General features: G+C 42.9%; 1 protein-coding gene across 4 annotated transcripts in view; it reads left to right on the forward strand.

The window, feature by feature from the left end:
- Window positions 1-13,250, forward strand: part of GTF2E1 (general transcription factor IIE subunit 1) — a 97,147-nt gene extending 83,897 nt beyond the window's left edge. For all 4 annotated transcript variants that reach the window (XM_073309620.1, XM_073309614.1, XM_073309628.1 and 1 more), the window contains 3 exons: window positions 1,779-1,980; window positions 7,103-7,341; window positions 10,963-13,250. In XM_073309620.1, the coding sequence (XP_073165721.1) occupies window positions 1,779-1,980; window positions 7,103-7,341; window positions 10,963-11,393 (872 nt within the window). In that variant the 3' untranslated portion in view covers window positions 11,394-13,250. The remainder of the gene's footprint in view (window positions 1-1,778; window positions 1,981-7,102; window positions 7,342-10,962) is intronic.
- The last annotated feature ends 3,698 nt before the right edge of the window (window positions 13,251-16,948 follow it).

Consider the following 16,948-nt stretch of genomic DNA (forward strand, 5'->3'; position numbering starts at 1 on the left):
CTAGGTACATATTATCCCCATTTTACATTTGAGGAAGCAGAGATAAAGTGACTAGCCCCAAGTTCATGAGGTAAATCTAATTTGGAAGCAACTTGAGACCCCAGGAGACGATGTGCCCATCGTCTGAAACTATAACCCAATGGTTAATGTACAACAATTTACACAGTTGTGACTTTAGGAAACTTCCAATGTAGTGTGGCAGATATTCTGACCCCCCCTCCCTGCCCAAGTTTACCTCTTCAAAGTTAACCCATAGGCTGGGTTTGCACATGATGTCTGTGATCTAGCCATTGGTACGCATGTTTATTGTCAGATGAGTTGACTGCCCTACACACCTTGCCAAGTCAACAAATGAGACTGCTATTCAGTAGAGTGCAAGCTTTTCATGAAGCAAGAGGGCCCTGGGGACAGTAATGCAGTGAGATAGCAGGTAAATATTATTTCCAGTTCACAGATTGGGAAACAGAACAAGGGGAAATTACTTGCCTACAAGATATTTTAATCTAGTTGATTGGCAAGGGACTAGAAGTGAGAAGGTGTAGCTTCAAATCTGGATTCTGACACTGACTTTGCACATGACGCTGAGCAAGTCACTTCCCTTCTCAGCGCCTCAGGTTCCCTGTTTGTAAAAAGGAATAATATTTACCTTCTTATAGGGCATTGTGAGGCTACACTAAATGTTTGCCATATAAAGGCAAAATAATGTAACCAGTTAGTGGTAGAGGTGAGAAGATAAATCCAAAAGCCTCTGCTCTCAGCCCTCAATTTATTCTTCTAGGTAAGTAGCACCCCTTTCTCCATCTAGGATTTGGAATGACCTGAATTTCCTACGCATTCCTTCAAGTGTAGCGTGAGAACGCGTTTTGCAGCAACTCCAATATTGAGCTGGATGATAAAGTCCTACTGTAAATGTGCTTCCCTAAAATTGTTAGACACAGATTGACAAGTGAAATGGAACAGAAAATCCTCCACTGCAGAAGTTCTTAAAAAAAAATTTTTACTTCAGTGCTACTGAACCAATTTCCTTTTCCCTTGGCTTGTTTCTTAGATCGTGATGATCTACAAAACAATTTAAATTAGAGTAAACTCTGATCATTCTTTGAGTTACGCATACGCAGAATTTCTAATTGGAATGTAAGAGACCATTTTTTCCCTTTCTTTCTTTATCGTCAAGCAACTCTAAACTAACAGAATAGATTTTAAAAAAGAAAAATTGTCTTTGTTTGGAGACCAAGCATGGAAAATGTCTGACTCAAGGAAATTTTTGGAGAAAATTACTACCAACTGAAAAGGAGAGGGAGTGGGTTATTCCTTTAGTAGCAGTAGCAGTTTGGAATGAAACTGAGTGGTCACCCCTCCCCCCAAGATTATTTTAGAGAGGGATGAAGGCAAGTTCTTCAGACACTGCAAGCCCTAAAATTTGACCATCCTAAAATGTATCTTGAAACTGATATTGCAGTGCCCTTAAAAATGTGTGGTAAGGAAAGGAATGTGTAATGCTAGGATATGTCTGAATGGTGCAACTTGCCATCCTTTAGGGCTTTGCAGAGACAGAAACCCTAACCAGTTTTCTGCATCACTGGATGGCATCTAAAGTCTCACTTTATGTGGTTAAAATAATAATCAGGTACATTATATGTGGGAAGAAAGTTGTCCCAAGGAGAAAAGCTATTTAGTTTCAATCTAAGAGAATAGCAAAATACTTCTCTTTAAATGCTGCATAAAAATGTGGGCCTTTTGACTTTCTCCCAGTGCTTAGCAACTTCTTTTCTGTTTAGGAACCTTCCGCTGTACGTTCTGTCAGAATGAAGTGGAAGAGGATGAGTCGGCGATGCCCAAAAAGGATGCACGGACTCTTGTGGCAAGGTTTAACGAGCAGATTGAGCCCATCTATGCACTGCTACGAGAGACAGAGGACGTTAACTTGGCCTATGAAATCCTTGAGCCAGAACCCACAGAGATTCCTGCACTGAAACAGAGGTGGGAATGGGCACAAAGTCCTCTTCAGCCACGCTGCTTTCATATTGCATGTTTGTCTGCCTTAACCATATCGTTGCCCAAATCTTGATAACTTTTTTGTTCAGATTCAGCAATGCAGGACACTGATAAATAATCTTTGCCTCAAGAGATTTACAGTCTACAATTGCCAGGAGACCAGGGCTGCAACCATTTGTCATAAAACAAAGCAGACTGAAGCTGCCCTTGCCATTTAATAAGAATATTTGTCCCACAGGAGGCTATACATAGACGCTGCGTAAGAAGCTGAGACCACATAGTTTTCCAAGACCATCCTTAACTTTAGAGAAGAGCTGTGGCCACTTTACAGAGCTCTGTAGGCAGCCTCTGGACTCCAGGACACACTTTGGCCACCCCATGCTGTTTTACTGTCTTTCCATTGCAAACATCTTTTCTTTCACCTTCTTTTTCTTTTGCTTCTATGAAGGTTTTGAAACTCTAAACTAGCTGTCTTCCACACTTTGTATTTTCAAAACCACTTATAACAAAACCCTTATTCAAAGAAATTATTTGAGTATCTTTTTTTATTCTTCTTTTCCCCCATTTGATACACACCTTTATAGGGAAAGACCTGTTTAATCAAGAACTCTAAAGTTAGTATTTTCCTAGCCTTAGGAAACCAAAGTGCATCCTTCGGAAGATTTCTAACTATGCAAAAAGAGATGATGTTTAAATAACATAGAAAGATGCAGTGAGCTGTCAGTTTTGTCAGCTGCGGTGAAATCTAGTGTGTTCTGCCTGTTTTCATTTAAAAAAACCCAAAAAACTTATGCACACCTGGGAAAAAACAGTTACACTACTAGAGCAACCGCCTCCACCAAATATAATGCTGCTGATTTTTCAGGTTCCTCTCTTTCATCACATGCAGACTAACCTTGAGAGAGAGAATTTTTCATACTTGATGCTAGATAGTTTCTAATTAACTTAATAGCAAAATGCTTTACCTGTCTAGTCCCTTGTAGCCAGGGATCCCAGATATGAACTAACTAATGTTCTCCATCTTACAGATGAAGAAACTAAGGTATATAGAGAGGGGAGCTGACTTGTCCAAGACCAAACTGTCAGATACAGGAGTAGAATTTTCGCGCCTTTATTCCTAATCCTATGGCTTAATCATTAGACTTTGCTTTAAAACCAGTTTCTGTAGTTTGTCTGACACATTTGGGCTAACCACCTCAAATGAGAGAAAAGGGGCTTTTTCAAGCCACTGCATGGCTACTTCATCTCTGTGGCCAGAAAATTCACACAGCAAATGCCTGGTGCAGTCCCATGAATAATGGTTAAATAACAGCAGCACCCACTTACGTGCCTCTTAAATACTTTAAAAAACCCCACTGTAAATGATTAATTGCTCTGTGCACAGACTTACAAAATAAATAGGCAGCTTCTTAAATAGTTACTTGAACACAACTAGCTTTAGCGCATAGAGAGTCAATTATTTATTAACCCTTATTAATTCAAAGCAACTAATTACATAAAAGTGCTGCAGTGAAATTTAAAAAAAGAATATCATCTTTCCCTCCCTCCCTCCCCCCCCACCTCTGGGTTATTTATTTACTCCATTTTACAGAGTCTTGAGATACTGGAATCATAGGTAAAACTGACATTTGATGCTACTGAAGAAAAAAATCCTCTGAATTTCTTGCCTTTCCTGTTCACAGAGGAGCAAATACCTCTGTGTGTCTTCTAGAGAGCTTTAGCACTTATTGTCTACACTGGAAATTGTCTAACGATCATGCATCTCCATTGCGAGACTGGTCAAATCATTTACTTAGATTTTTCTAGACCGTCTTAAGTGATATTTTGTAAATCCGCTACTAAGCAGGAATTTTGTCCCATGCAAGTATCATGATAAGAGCCTGTTTTTCATAAACCAGCTCCAGTGGCTTTCCAGATGGGTTGAATTTAATCTTCACTCCACTTTTTCTTGTTTAAAATACCAGCACCTTATGTAATGTAACATCCTAGGTTTCCTGAATGAACTACTTTTTGCAATTACACTACCAAAGACCGTTTGTCCATATACCTTTTAGTGGAGGCTGTTAAAAACAATAGCATGAGAGATTTACCTAATTTTCGTTAATGCAAATTGCAGATATGTACTTAAATTACCATACACATCTGTTGAACTCTAGAGCCTCAGTTTTTCCTATGCTTGTCAGTTGAGATGCAAAACTTGTGTTTGATTTAAATACACATAATCTGAGGTCTGCTCATTGGTTTCTTTTAGCCATATCCTAGCCCTGCTAAAGATGCTTTTTGCCACCTTAAAGCCAGTTTGATCAGTTATGCTGGAGGACTTTCCATGTAAGGTGACCCACAGATGGCATAGAGCCCGTGTAGCCAGCCACACTACTGCCTAATCCCTGATCCCCAGCTTCACAATAGCTCCCAGGAGCTGTTGCAGCCAGGCAAGTTCAGGGCATCCCTAGCGTGAGCCAGGAGACAAAACAGCCCTAGAATCAAGGGAGATAGAAAGTTTGTTATAGGTGTTGCTCCCTTTCTTCAGCTCTGTTCCAAGCGCTGCCCTGGTGCAGCTGAGCATCTGGTCCTCTGTCTCTGTTCAGTGGTGTTTAATTCACTTCTCCACAGCAGGGACACAGAACAAAAAGACACCGCTTCTTTATAGCGGCAGGTAAATCCCCAGTCCCATGGTCTCAGGGGGCTGCATGTTGCTTCTAACAGTATAATTGATGATACTGTTGTACAAACAAGGAAGAAAATGGAGCCATTACTTAGTCATTGACCTTAACAGGGGTAAAATGGTAGACATAAGCCCTCTTGGCTTTGGTTATCCTGGGGCATACCAAGGAGCTAAAATCACTCATTACTCCCTGTAAATTAATCACATTGCAGGAGATGGTTTAATGTAGTTTACAGGGGTAGGTATCTTTTATTTAAGAATTGTTACTTTAAAAAATTGTCCTTGACATCATTTGGATAAGTATATCACAACTAAATGGAACTTCATAGGGAAAAGGAGGCTTAGAATTGACAAGGCAATCCCTGACCCTGCCCAACACTTAAATGTCACTGCTGCAGTCCTGGTGAGGAAGGCTCTTTTGCATTGTGTATTGTAGGAAAGTGGATTACATAAAATTGTCAGGGAAGCTCGATGGTTGCTGATTTTTATTGTGGGGGAAGGAGAATATTGCTTTTCACAGAACACATGCCTTTCTTTGAAAACTGAAAAGTACCAGTATTTGAAGTAATACAAATTGAGAGAAGATCTCTGTGTGGTTTCTTAAGTTGCATACTTGATCTGCATGCATAAAATAGTCTCTCCCACTTGCTCAGAAATTCAAGTTGTTTTTTCCTGATCGGACTGACTGTAGGAAAGAAACACAAGTCATTGATTCTGTGAATGTGCGTACGTTGTATAAAATGTAAACATACAAAAATATTGTGTGTATATGGTTGGTTAGTTCCTGGAACACCTACCTGGCTGTTGAAAGGTTAAATATTTCTTGCTCCTGGCAGATATTTGAGTGCATAATTATTTTCTGCCAGAGCAAATAAAATGATGGCATGTGTATGCAGTTTCCCAGGACCAACCTTTAAACATTAAAATAGAATTAGGATAACAAGCAGTGGGTAAACACTTGCTTAATAAACAAACATTTGATATTCCTGACCTCTCCAATTACCACCCTCTCTCAAACTTTCCCTCTTTGGGGAATCTTATTGAGAAGATCATGGCAGAACACCTCTAGGTTCACCTGGATCTTCTATCAGTATAGATTCAACCCCGGGGATGATAACAGAAACAGCATTAGCATCATGTTCTGTACAAAGGGAGGGTGGTGCCCATGCATATTTACGATCTGTCAGCAGCCTTTGATACCATTTACTATATAAAGTGTTCAAAATGCTTGCAAGATCTACTAAGGGTGGATGGGTGCATTCTCCATTGAATCTGTTGATTCTTTTGAGCGACGTTAGCCTAGCAGTTCATTCACCCTGGGTTTCCCTCAAGTGGAAAATGGCAAGATTCTTTCTGTGGCCTTTCCTGTTCATTATGCACGTAAGAGCACAAGACCAGATAGCGAAGGTAATTTGGGCTCATTGCCATCAGGGGCAGAGGGCATTCAGATCTGTGTTCTTTTTATTCAGATCCAAGTAGTGCATTTTCCTGGCTCAGATAGGAACCTGGATGACAATGATTTGGCTGTGGATCAACTGAGAAAATAAGCTGGTGCTAAATTCTGATGAGCGGCTCCTTGTTATTCCAGTCCTGGGCACTCACCCAGTTCTGCCCAGTAACCGGCAATACTGACCTTCAAACTCCCCCCCACCACCACCACCATTACTCAGGGTTAGGACAACAGCCTCCACCAAACCTCAGGCATTGCCCCACTCTATTGCTGACCTGTAAACCCCCTCTCCCTTCCTCCAAGCCCCTGACTAAAATAATCTAGTCTGACCTCCTGTATAACATAGGCCATAGAACTTCACCAGGTAGTTCTTGCAAGTTCATTATCACTTGTGATCAGAGCTGGGATTTCAACTTAGTTTTCCGAGGTGAATTTGTCTAATTGCTCATAATTACTATGAATAAGAATTCTCACATCTGAGCATTGTGAGACTCCAATCCGGTCAACCCACTTGGTTAAACCTTGGTGTTTTAATTTATTTAATACAAGACTATGGTGTAACAGCAAATAATGACTTTTCCAGCTAGCTACTGGGAAGGACCATGTTGTGTATCGATGTGAATTTCATTTCAGAATATTCAGGTTTATAACCAGGTTGGCTGTTATTCCTATGTAATCATATTCACAGAGCTTAACAACCTCCTTCCCTTCTAGTATCTCTCCTGCATATCACAGTAGTTTAGATTGTCTAGTATTTTGAATCCTACATTCCTCAATCAAAGAGTTGGTCTAGAAATTCTTGGCAACGTGGTTAAGAAATGGGGGTTGAGATTCTCCAAGCATATCATGGGAGATGATTAATTTTAAGAGGGGTATGTGGCTAAATCCCCTGGGCTTTTTTGAAAATCACGACAGGAAACCTCTGTTATACAGGAAAGGACTAATTCTGAATGGTATCTTTTTTTTTTTTAATCCCTTTGGCTTCTACATAGCAAAGAACGTGCTGCTGCTGCAGGGGCAGCTGCCCTAGCAGGTGGATACCATCGGGAAGCATGGACTACAAAAGGGCCGTCGTATGAGGACCTGTACACCCAGAATGTCGTCATCAGCATGGAAGACCAGGAGGATCTTAATCGGTCAACAAATGAAGGGAAGCCAGCCAGAGAGAGGCCAATTTGGCTGCGGGAAAGCACAGTGCAGGGGGCTTATGATCCGGACGAGATCAAAGATGGTAAGGAAGCTAAAAGGGGAGAAGTGCTGCATAATTCTTAGAGTGGGAAGAACATTTTTGCCCCTTTCTGTGTACAGCTGCCGCTCCTGGTATCCTAGCACTAACCTGCTATGCTGTTATATCTTTCATCTGCCATGTAAAGCCTTTGGAAGCCAAGCAGGTGTAAGAGAACAAGATTTACTAGGCACAGCATTGAAACCCGTGTCAGGAAAGCTGAGTTGCCCACACTGGTGTGATTGTGTTACTAAAATGTTAATTGTTTGTTAGCTTTTCTGGGAGCTTCAAAGACAGATGTTCTGGCCCATTATGACTTGTTTGGTTTTGGATGAAACATTTTTCAGCTTCTTCTGGAAAGCTTGTTACCAACTGGGCATGGATGGAAAATGAAACTCAAATTGTATGTGTGCTGAGCACAAGGCTCATCAAATCGGCTTCTAGTGGATATGCCATGTTCACGTATCCACTCTCCCCTTCTGTAACTAGTTATCTGTTGATTTTCAAGACAACTACTGTATGCATAGAACAATGTATCAGAACTGCAGCTTGAGAGTCTCTGGGGACGAGGAGGAGTGAGAATCCGTCACCATAGTGGGTTGCTCATTATTGCTTCCTCCTATGACTGTCAGTCATCAACAGTCTTTTTCGTTGGTTTTTGCTTTTATTATTGTTTGTATTAATGTCATATCCACAAAAGACCAGAGTCAAGATTGTGGGCCCATTGTGCTAGGCATTGTGCAAACAGAGTAGCAGACAGTCCCTGCTTTGAAAAGCTTATTCAAAGCCCAAAACAAAAAAGTAATAAATGGAGACCATTTTAGATTAACTGGGTGATTCAACTGAAATATACAACCATCTGAGCAACACCAAATGAAACAGGCAGTGTCTCAGAAGATGGCGAAATGTAACCAAGATCCAAAAAGCAAAGTGTTTATTTTCAGAAACAAAAAAACCAGCACAAAGAAGGACAAAATGCTACGAGAGTGGCTACCAGCAGAGACTTTATTAAAAAAAAAAAAAAAAAAATTCTGAAGAGGATCTCATTCTAGTTCTCCCTCTGTAGAGCTACTGAAATCTTACTGCAATGTGCTAGTTTCTGACATATAACATCTGACATGGTAAAAAATGAAGTATTGAATCTTTCTGATGCTTCTGTTTTAATTAAATCCAGAACACTAAAATCTTCCTTTTTCCTGCAAAGTAACCCTTCAGGAGGGGAACAGAACAGCAGGAGATTTTTTTAGGGGAGTGGAGGTGCGGATGGTGGGCTAACCCTGTTCGGGCAGATATCTGATAAAACCAGAGCTTGAGGTGATTATGGTCAGGCAGTGTGTTTCTGCCTTATTTAACTTACAACTTTTAGGGTGCACTTCCTTTTATTCTCTGGTACATTACTTTGTTTACCCTATACAAAGCATACTAACTAAAAGCACACCCTGAATGTTGCTATCCACAGTCTGGCACCAGAGTGCCTTTTACAACCACACCACCCACACGGATTTCCATGACTCTTGGATGATGTGTGACAGAAAAAGAAGGAAGGAAGAAAACTTGGGTATTGGCAGAAAACATGAGATGCTAAAGTCCAGCACAAAGAATTTTCACAAGGTCATGATTCATAGAACCCTTCTGGACTGTAAATCATTCAATAAACTTGGGCTACTGCTGGCTAACCTCCTAGAGTATACCACTTCTCACTGAGAGGGACTATCGTGTTTTTTCACAAAGAAGATCTCTTGTCTCTAGAATGACTTCTTGGTATGCTAGAAACCTTAAGCTGAGCACAAAACTGCAGACACAATCCCCTCTTTCCAAGAATTTGGCCTGTTTGCCAAGTTGTGGAAACACAAACAGCAATCCGGGCCACCCCCTGTGAATCTGACTTCTATCTTTCATACCAGGCTAAAATGTGCCAGGAACATCTGGGACTCCTACTAACAAAGCCTGTCAACACCAGCTCTGAAGAATGTGTGTGTTCTACCTGCACTCCTCAGTGGTGTGTGTTGCAAAAAAAACAAACAAAAACCCTTCATCCATTTTCAGCTGCCTAGAAGATGGTCGTCCATCCGTTCCCCCACCCCACCCCCGTCTCCCCCATCAGACTTTACCACGTTGAGTCATACGTTTGTAACCTTGTGGCTTCATTATTGCAAGTCATTATACATTGGAATGAAACCACACGTCCCGGAAAAACTTCCTCTGGTACAGGATGCAGCAGCTCACCTTGAACACATTTCTCTAGTGTTCTGATCTTTGCCCTAGCTCCACACTTAATAGTCTAGTTCAGGGGTTCTCAAGCTTCATTGCACCGCATCCCCCTTCTGACAACAAAAATTGCTACATGACCCCAGAAGGAGGGCACTGAAGCCTGAGTCCGCCCACGCTCATCTGCCCTGGTGGGGGCCAAAGCCAAAGCCCTCAGGCTTTGGCTTCAACCCTGGGCGATGGGGCTTGGACTTGGGCTTCGGTCCCGGGTGGTGAGACTCGGGCTTTGGACCTGGGCCCCAGCAAGTCTAAGCCAGCCCTGATGACCCCATTAAAACAGGGTCACTACCCACAATTTGAGAACCACTCGTCTAGTTCAAGATTGTCTTGATACTCAAAGCCCACCATGGGGCTGGCTTTAAGTTCCTGAGACCCACCCCCTCTCTCATCATGATAATAAACCACCTTTTGACAGCAGCATTCCATAAAACCAGGAAACAATCAAACAGTTGAAGGATGCATCTGTGGAGAAGATAGGACTTTCCTTTCTTATGAGACTGAGTTGCAACCTAGTGTCAGCTCCTGGGAATGACCAAAAACTTCATCAGTTTGCACCTCCCTAGGGGAAAGATGAAACACCCCCTTCTGTTTCATTTTTAAGGCAACTTATGGGACAGTTGGGAGTTACGGTGCTGGGCATGGTATTGGAACCTGGATAGATGATACTGGACTAAAGGTCAAGGCTCCATCTCTTCAGGAAAAGGAGAGCAAGTGGCATTAATGTATGAGGGTGGAATCCAGTCAGCTCAACTCAAGTGATCATTCACATGCAGAGTCTTTCGGTGCAGTAGAAAAAGTTTGCCATGGGGAATCTGACTTAGTTTTTATCCCTTATTTTTACATAAGGCTCTTAAAATCCATTCTTCTATATTTTTTCAGTCTGCCTGCCGGTTTATTAGTGTTGGGTGGACTCATAATGCTCTCACCAAATATAGGAGTCTGATAAGAGCCTTACGCAGAAAAGCTCAGAAAGCCTTCTTTTTAATGTGTTTTTGAATCCTTGAACTGTAGACACCCTGTATACCCAAACACTGTTGTGCTCTTCCAGTTATTGTACAGCAAATATTACTTAACAAAAATGCAGCCCTTTCCCAGTACAGAAGACGCTACTGCCCTGCTCTGAGGTATGCTGAGCTAGTATAACTATCTCGACTTTAAGATGGGCAGGGAGGAAGAAATGGAGAAGGGAAATAGCTTGTTCCAGGCTATAGAGTCAGTGACAGAGCTGGGACTAGAACTAAGGAGTTCTGACCCCCAGTAGCAGGCTGCCCTAACCAGTACATAGTGCTCCCTCCTTAATGGCCAGCATGACATATCGGTATGATGACTTGCCTACCATTCCTTTATGCTTTCTTGTAGGTGGTCAAGATATGGATGCATTTCAGGAACGTGGGGAGGGCCGCGCGGCTCTGGACGATAACGAGGAGGTGATGCGTGCTCTGCTTATCCATGAGAAGAAAACCCCCTCTGTCTCTGCTGCTGGTGTGGGGGGGGCGGCTCCCTTAGCTAGCACCAATGCCAGTGACTCTGAGAGTGATACCAGTGAATCAGAGGAGGAATCCCCACCCCGCCTGCCTGTTACCACAGCTACGCTCTACGGGCTCGAGGATGAAGAGGATGAGGAGGAGTTTGAAGTGGTGGCAGAGGACCCCACCGTCATGGTGGCCGGACGTCCATTCTCTTACAGTCAAGTGAGCCAGCGGCCTGAGCTGGTGGCCCAAATGACCCCAGAGGAGAAGGAGCTTTATATAGCCATGGGGCAGCGTATGTTTGAGGATATGTTTGATTAACCCTTTCCCGCCACGACGGCTTTTAAAGGTGAATTTTAACAGGAGACTCCCTAGTGAAACAAAAGACTGAACTGCATCTCTCCCTTCCCTATAGTCTGTCATGCAGGAGCGTGGGGCTTAGAACTGCTCCCTGACCAAAGGAACTGCTGATCTTGGGTGTCCCACACAACAGAGGGGGGAGCTAAAACTAACGGGGTGTGCCAAAAAGGGAAGGAGCAGAGGTGGGTGGTGGAGCATGTGGATTTTTTTTAATCATGGGTGAGAGCTGGCAAGGTGAAGCTCCACTTCAGGGTGGCCCTCGCTCGCTGCTGCTTTCGCCCAAGAGCCTCCTTTCGCCTGAGGTTTATTCTTTTTATAGGCGGCCAGGGACCAGATTCTGACGAAGTCCAGCTCCCTCCTCGCAGAGGACTTGGGTGCTCTGTGGTCTGATCAGGCCTTGCTTCTCTGCGTTACAGAACAGGAGAGTGCAAGTGACACTGAGGGTCTGTGCGCTCGATGCTGAGACAGGCTGTAGATGTCGTTGCATGTGGACATGGTGGCTGAGCAGGGTTGAGCTGTAGTACCGGGCCCAATGAGGTTGTCGCTAACCCATTGCAGGTGACTGCTGTGCACAGAGATTTTTATTTCTAAACCACCATGTGAGCAGAAACCATACTTCTCCCCTCCCCTCCTCAGTCTTCTTACAGCTCTCTAGCTAAACCTCTCAACAGGGTTCGTAGCCCAAGCTCGCTCAGACTCAACTATGTTGCTTAGATTCAGCCGTGTATTTTGACCAAGTTGTGTTTGAGATTATTTTCCAGCACGGTTAGGATCCCTGGAGTGGACAGCTGATGATGATAGTTGTAACTGCAGATGTAAATGGGAGACTGCTTTCTGATGGGGAGCAAAATGGAGACGAGCTTTGGAAAGGAGAGTACAGATCTCTGGGTGATGCTCATTTGAAAGACTGTCTGGTTTTTAATCTGTTTTTAGCGATCAGGGACTTCAGTCCTCTGTGAAAAGACACGCCTGTCCTTGCCTGTTCCCCCCTTCCACATGCCCCACCCTCCACACCCATCTGTCAGAATTTTCAAATACGAGATTTAAGATAAGCATCTAACAAACAACTTGATTCTCAAAGGTGCTGAGTGTGCCTATATTGCCTGTTGTTTTCAATGGAAGCTGTGGGTGCTCAGTACCTCAAGGACAGATGTAACTTGGAGCACCCAAATTTGAAAGTCTTGGCTCCTTGTCAGTGTAATGAAACTCACTGAAGGAACTGAATTGATAGAGTACTCTGACCTACCAAGAGAATACTTTCAGTACACTGTTACTGCCTGTCCCCTCACCTTACCCTGTCTAAGCCCCGATGTTAAAGCCTGAGTTCACAATAGATTGGGCTGTCAGCCAGGCAGTACCATGGAACCAGCATAGCTAGTTTTAATTTCACTAACACCAAAAGGTTTGTATAATTTGAAAAGGAATTATGCAGAGTTCTGAATACTGATATTTAGCATGGCACTATCTGTTCAAATAAAAACATTTTTACCAGTGCCTATAGCAATATCGTGTTTGTAATGTTACCTTTCAATTTAAAAGTGTTACTTTTTTTTAATTGTTGTGTTTTCTTATCCAGCGCTATGGTAAAACAAAGCGATAAAAGGATTTTGTGTTTAGAGACTGTATCAAGCGCTGTTTGATTTACACGAATGGTACAGATTTGCCGAGCATTTAAACTTAAAGCTATTTTATACTGACTAGCCCTGTGATGCCTCCTTTGTGGTTTTATTTTCAACATCTTGATATTTTACCCTTTTTTAAAAATAGCATGTTAAATTTGCCATTTTTAAAATAAATTAATAAAATGATGCTTCTGTCCTAGGTTGTCTTTTCAATCTATTACTTGCTCAGCTGGGATTGTTTGCTTGTTCCAGGACTTCTGATATGTTTAAGATGCTATTTGAAAGGCTTCCAGCTTCTTTCAAACCATAACCCCACCTGCAGTGTCATCACTGGTTCTTCCTTGGGTACATCTCAGAATCCTTTGCACCGTTTTCTGTGGTGTTTATTGTAGTTGGGAGCGATGGTTGGTGCCTGTGTCAGAGGGATCTTATGGTTAGCACTCCCATTCTTTTTCCTTCTTCGCTGAGGAAGTGAATATTGCTGAAATGCTGGCTGTCTTAAAGTTGTCTTGCTGCCAATTTAAAATGGCTAATATGGCATGGAAATGTGTATGAGACATGATACGTATGGCTACCAAACCACAGAGACGCTAAATCATGCCAAATAGTGGTCAGCTGAGGGAAAGGAGCTTTACAGATTTCAGGAAGATGAATACAAGGTGACCAATTATAAGGGAGTAGATACAAGGGACCATTGGCTAGAAACTGTGGAACCAATCTAGCAAACACTATAGTTAATTCAGGCTCATTACTTCCATGAGTCATTTCTACTGTGCTTTAGTATTTGCAGGATCAGATCTTAGGTTTGTTAAACCTTTTGCAAAGGAACAGTGTTACCCACAGTTACAACAAGCAACTGGCATATGAGAGATTATAAAGAATAGGCTGTGTGTAACACATTTTACTGTGGTTTATCATTATAACAGTGGGAAAACATTGGGCTTTATCCATGTATGATCTTTATATAATGTCATTCAACAAGATTCCCAAACTTAATAATATACCTACCATCAGGAATCCATCCAAATGTTGATAGGGCACTCCTGACATTTCTGGTCCATCAGTGGCAATTTACTGAGATGCCACTCTGCTGGGAGACTGGAGGTAGATATGTGAGCAGGTGTACTGTCCCCTAACAGCTGCTGAATCCGAAGATCTGCTGGCCAGTTTATCCCAGCCAGTTCAGGACTCTTGTGAAAGGACAGCGATGCACAGTTATTGTCATAACTGTTGTGATAAATGTTCCTTTGAACAGGAGCAGTGAAGGCCAATGGCACTTTTAAAATGTACTGTATAAAGAGGGACTGTGCGCACATACTATCCCAGAGAACTGTCACTGCGACAATTGCTAAAAGTGAAGCACAGTCAAGTGCAAGACTGGAAATCACAAAGCAAATCAATGGCAAAGTCAGAAATTGAGCCCCTGAGTTCTGATGGAGGCCCAGTCTAACAAGTGGACCACACTGCCTCTGGTAATTAAAATCAAACGACTGTGTGTCCGTAGCTACAAGACCAGCCTGCACAACAGTCTCTTGTAACTCCACTGAACTAAGTTTCTGATCCTGACTTCAGCATCATCTGCAGTTTGTCTGCTTAGTAAATGCCAGGCCACAGGATTGCACCTCTAACTAAAATGAGACGAAAAAAAGAAATCTATTTATGTAGTCCCAGCCACTTTAGTACCTGAGCACCTCAAATCTGTCTCAGCCATGTGTCTCTGTTGTTTGTTGTACAAACAAAACATCCCAAAGCCAGTAAGAAATGCAGGTCCCAGCTATCACTGACAGAGAACATTGCTCCCATCACAATGAAGTGTGCAGCCTTCCTTGCTTAAAATGAATTTATCTCCTCAGACAGGCTAATTGCCAGGCTGGCTGGCTGTTTGGAGGAGATGAACTTGAGAATGGAGGAGGGTTTGATTTGATTTTTCACATCGATCCCAAGAAGCAGCTGCTTGGAAACAACATGTCTGTCCTTCCAACTTTTCTTTTCCCTGTTGCTGCCTTCTTCAAACAGACTCGGATTAAGCAGACTAGCACTAACTGAGCAGCAGGGGAATTGGAGATCCTTTGGAGGAACGGGAAAATAGAATTACCCCCGCCCTGAAAGATCTAAGAGCCTTGACTCCATGATGCCCTGGGGCTCCTGGCTGGCTGCTCAGAAGTTTGACAAGGCTTAGTGGGGGGAAAAGCCAAAAGCTTAGCTCTCCTTTCTCTCCTGCTGAAGCCCTGTGGGGAGCAGGAAGTAACAGGGAACAGATAAAGCATAAACCAGGCTGCTTTCATCAGTGAAATGGAAAGTTTACAGTTGGGAATGAGTGTGCAGGGGGGTGTAGCTGAACTTCAGCAATGAGGCAAAGTGCTCAGCTGTTCTGTGATGAAAATGCTTCATAAAACAGGTTCCTGGGATGGGAGCGTATGAGGTAGGGCTCTGGGCAGCTATGTAGCAGCCCTCTACTGGATTCCCAGTCTGCTGCAACCCAAATGAATGGAGTCAGGGTTGTGATGGGTGCAGTCCCTAAAGGAGAGTGAGTATATCACACTGCTCAGCAAACAGCCTCTTCAGCCTGTTCAGGACTGACGTTTTCAGACCCCATCAGGAGTCCTGGCCATAATGACAGTGGCTGTGATTCACACATAACAGGCTTGGGAGTATTAATCTAGGCATTAACAGCCAAGAGTCTCAAGGCATCTAAACCCACATTTGCTTATAACATATTCAATCATGTATGGACACCTCACGCAAAGAAGTAGAAGAGCAGGAGCAACAGAACCATAGCACCCCACTCTCAGATTTGTAACCCAGCTGCGAACTCAACAGGATACCAGCATGAGCAGGACCTCAGGCAAACAGTAAGGGGAGAAGTGTTCTAACTCCCAGGTCATGTAGTGACTAAAACTTAATTCCACCAAGTTACCATCTTTGTCTAAGCAGGTTTCTCATCTGTAGTCAGTTTCCAGCTACTCTTGCCACCTCCCCTCAGTATTGTATCTAAGGAGGACCAGCAGCTCTGCTCTGCGGAGCTCAGTTTCTGGAACAGGACAATGTTAGGCCATTAAAAAGTCCAACTGGATCACCAATAGAGTGGTCTGCCAAGTACATAATACATTCTCTCAGAGCCCTCTGCTGCTACTCTGAAACCGGAAAACCAACAGGCTCCATTAGCCTTCATAGGATCATCAAAACAAGGCCATTGCCCTTTGGAATAGGAGTCCATGACCACAGTGTAATGGCCACTGTGACGCTAAGCGCACCCCAATGCCAGATGGCAAAAGGCCTCCTGGCATGTATCCGTACAACTTAGTTGACTTGACTAGCTGAATACACCTCACACACTTGTCATGATATTTATTTAAACGGTGTTTTGTAATACTGTTTGGAAACTAGCAACAAGCTAGCCGTTAATATCACTGTGAAATGTAAGTAACGATGCTGTATGTGAATTTATAGCTACTCTGATATTATGTTTGGGAGTCTGTAAATAGACCCGGGAGGCAAAACCAGCTTTTTTCCAGAGGAAGGAGAATGGCCAACACCTCTTGAGCTCAACTGAAAGATCAAATCAGGTGTGGCCAAGAACAATGGACTATGCATTTGAATCAGGGATAGCAGGAAGACCATTTCCATTGAAAAATCACAGGAAACTGAAAAATTAATATGGCAATGGCTCCCAGGTGGGTTTCCTGACTTTAAGAAAAAGCTATCTGTTGAGGATGTAAGGAAGAGCTGAAAGACTTTGGGATATCTGTCACCTGTGGGACATAAAGAAGCAGCATTCTTGGAGGTCATGAAAAGTGGCTCAACTTCACCCAGGAGGAGCTGGAAACTGACTACAGGTGAGAAACCTGCTTAGACAAAGATGGTAATTTGACAGAATTTAGTGTTAGTTACTAC

The sequence above is a fragment of the Lepidochelys kempii genome, chromosome 1 (assembly GCF_965140265.1).
Source record: "Lepidochelys kempii isolate rLepKem1 chromosome 1, rLepKem1.hap2, whole genome shotgun sequence".
Classification (NCBI taxonomy): domain Eukaryota; kingdom Metazoa; phylum Chordata; order Testudines; family Cheloniidae; genus Lepidochelys; species Lepidochelys kempii.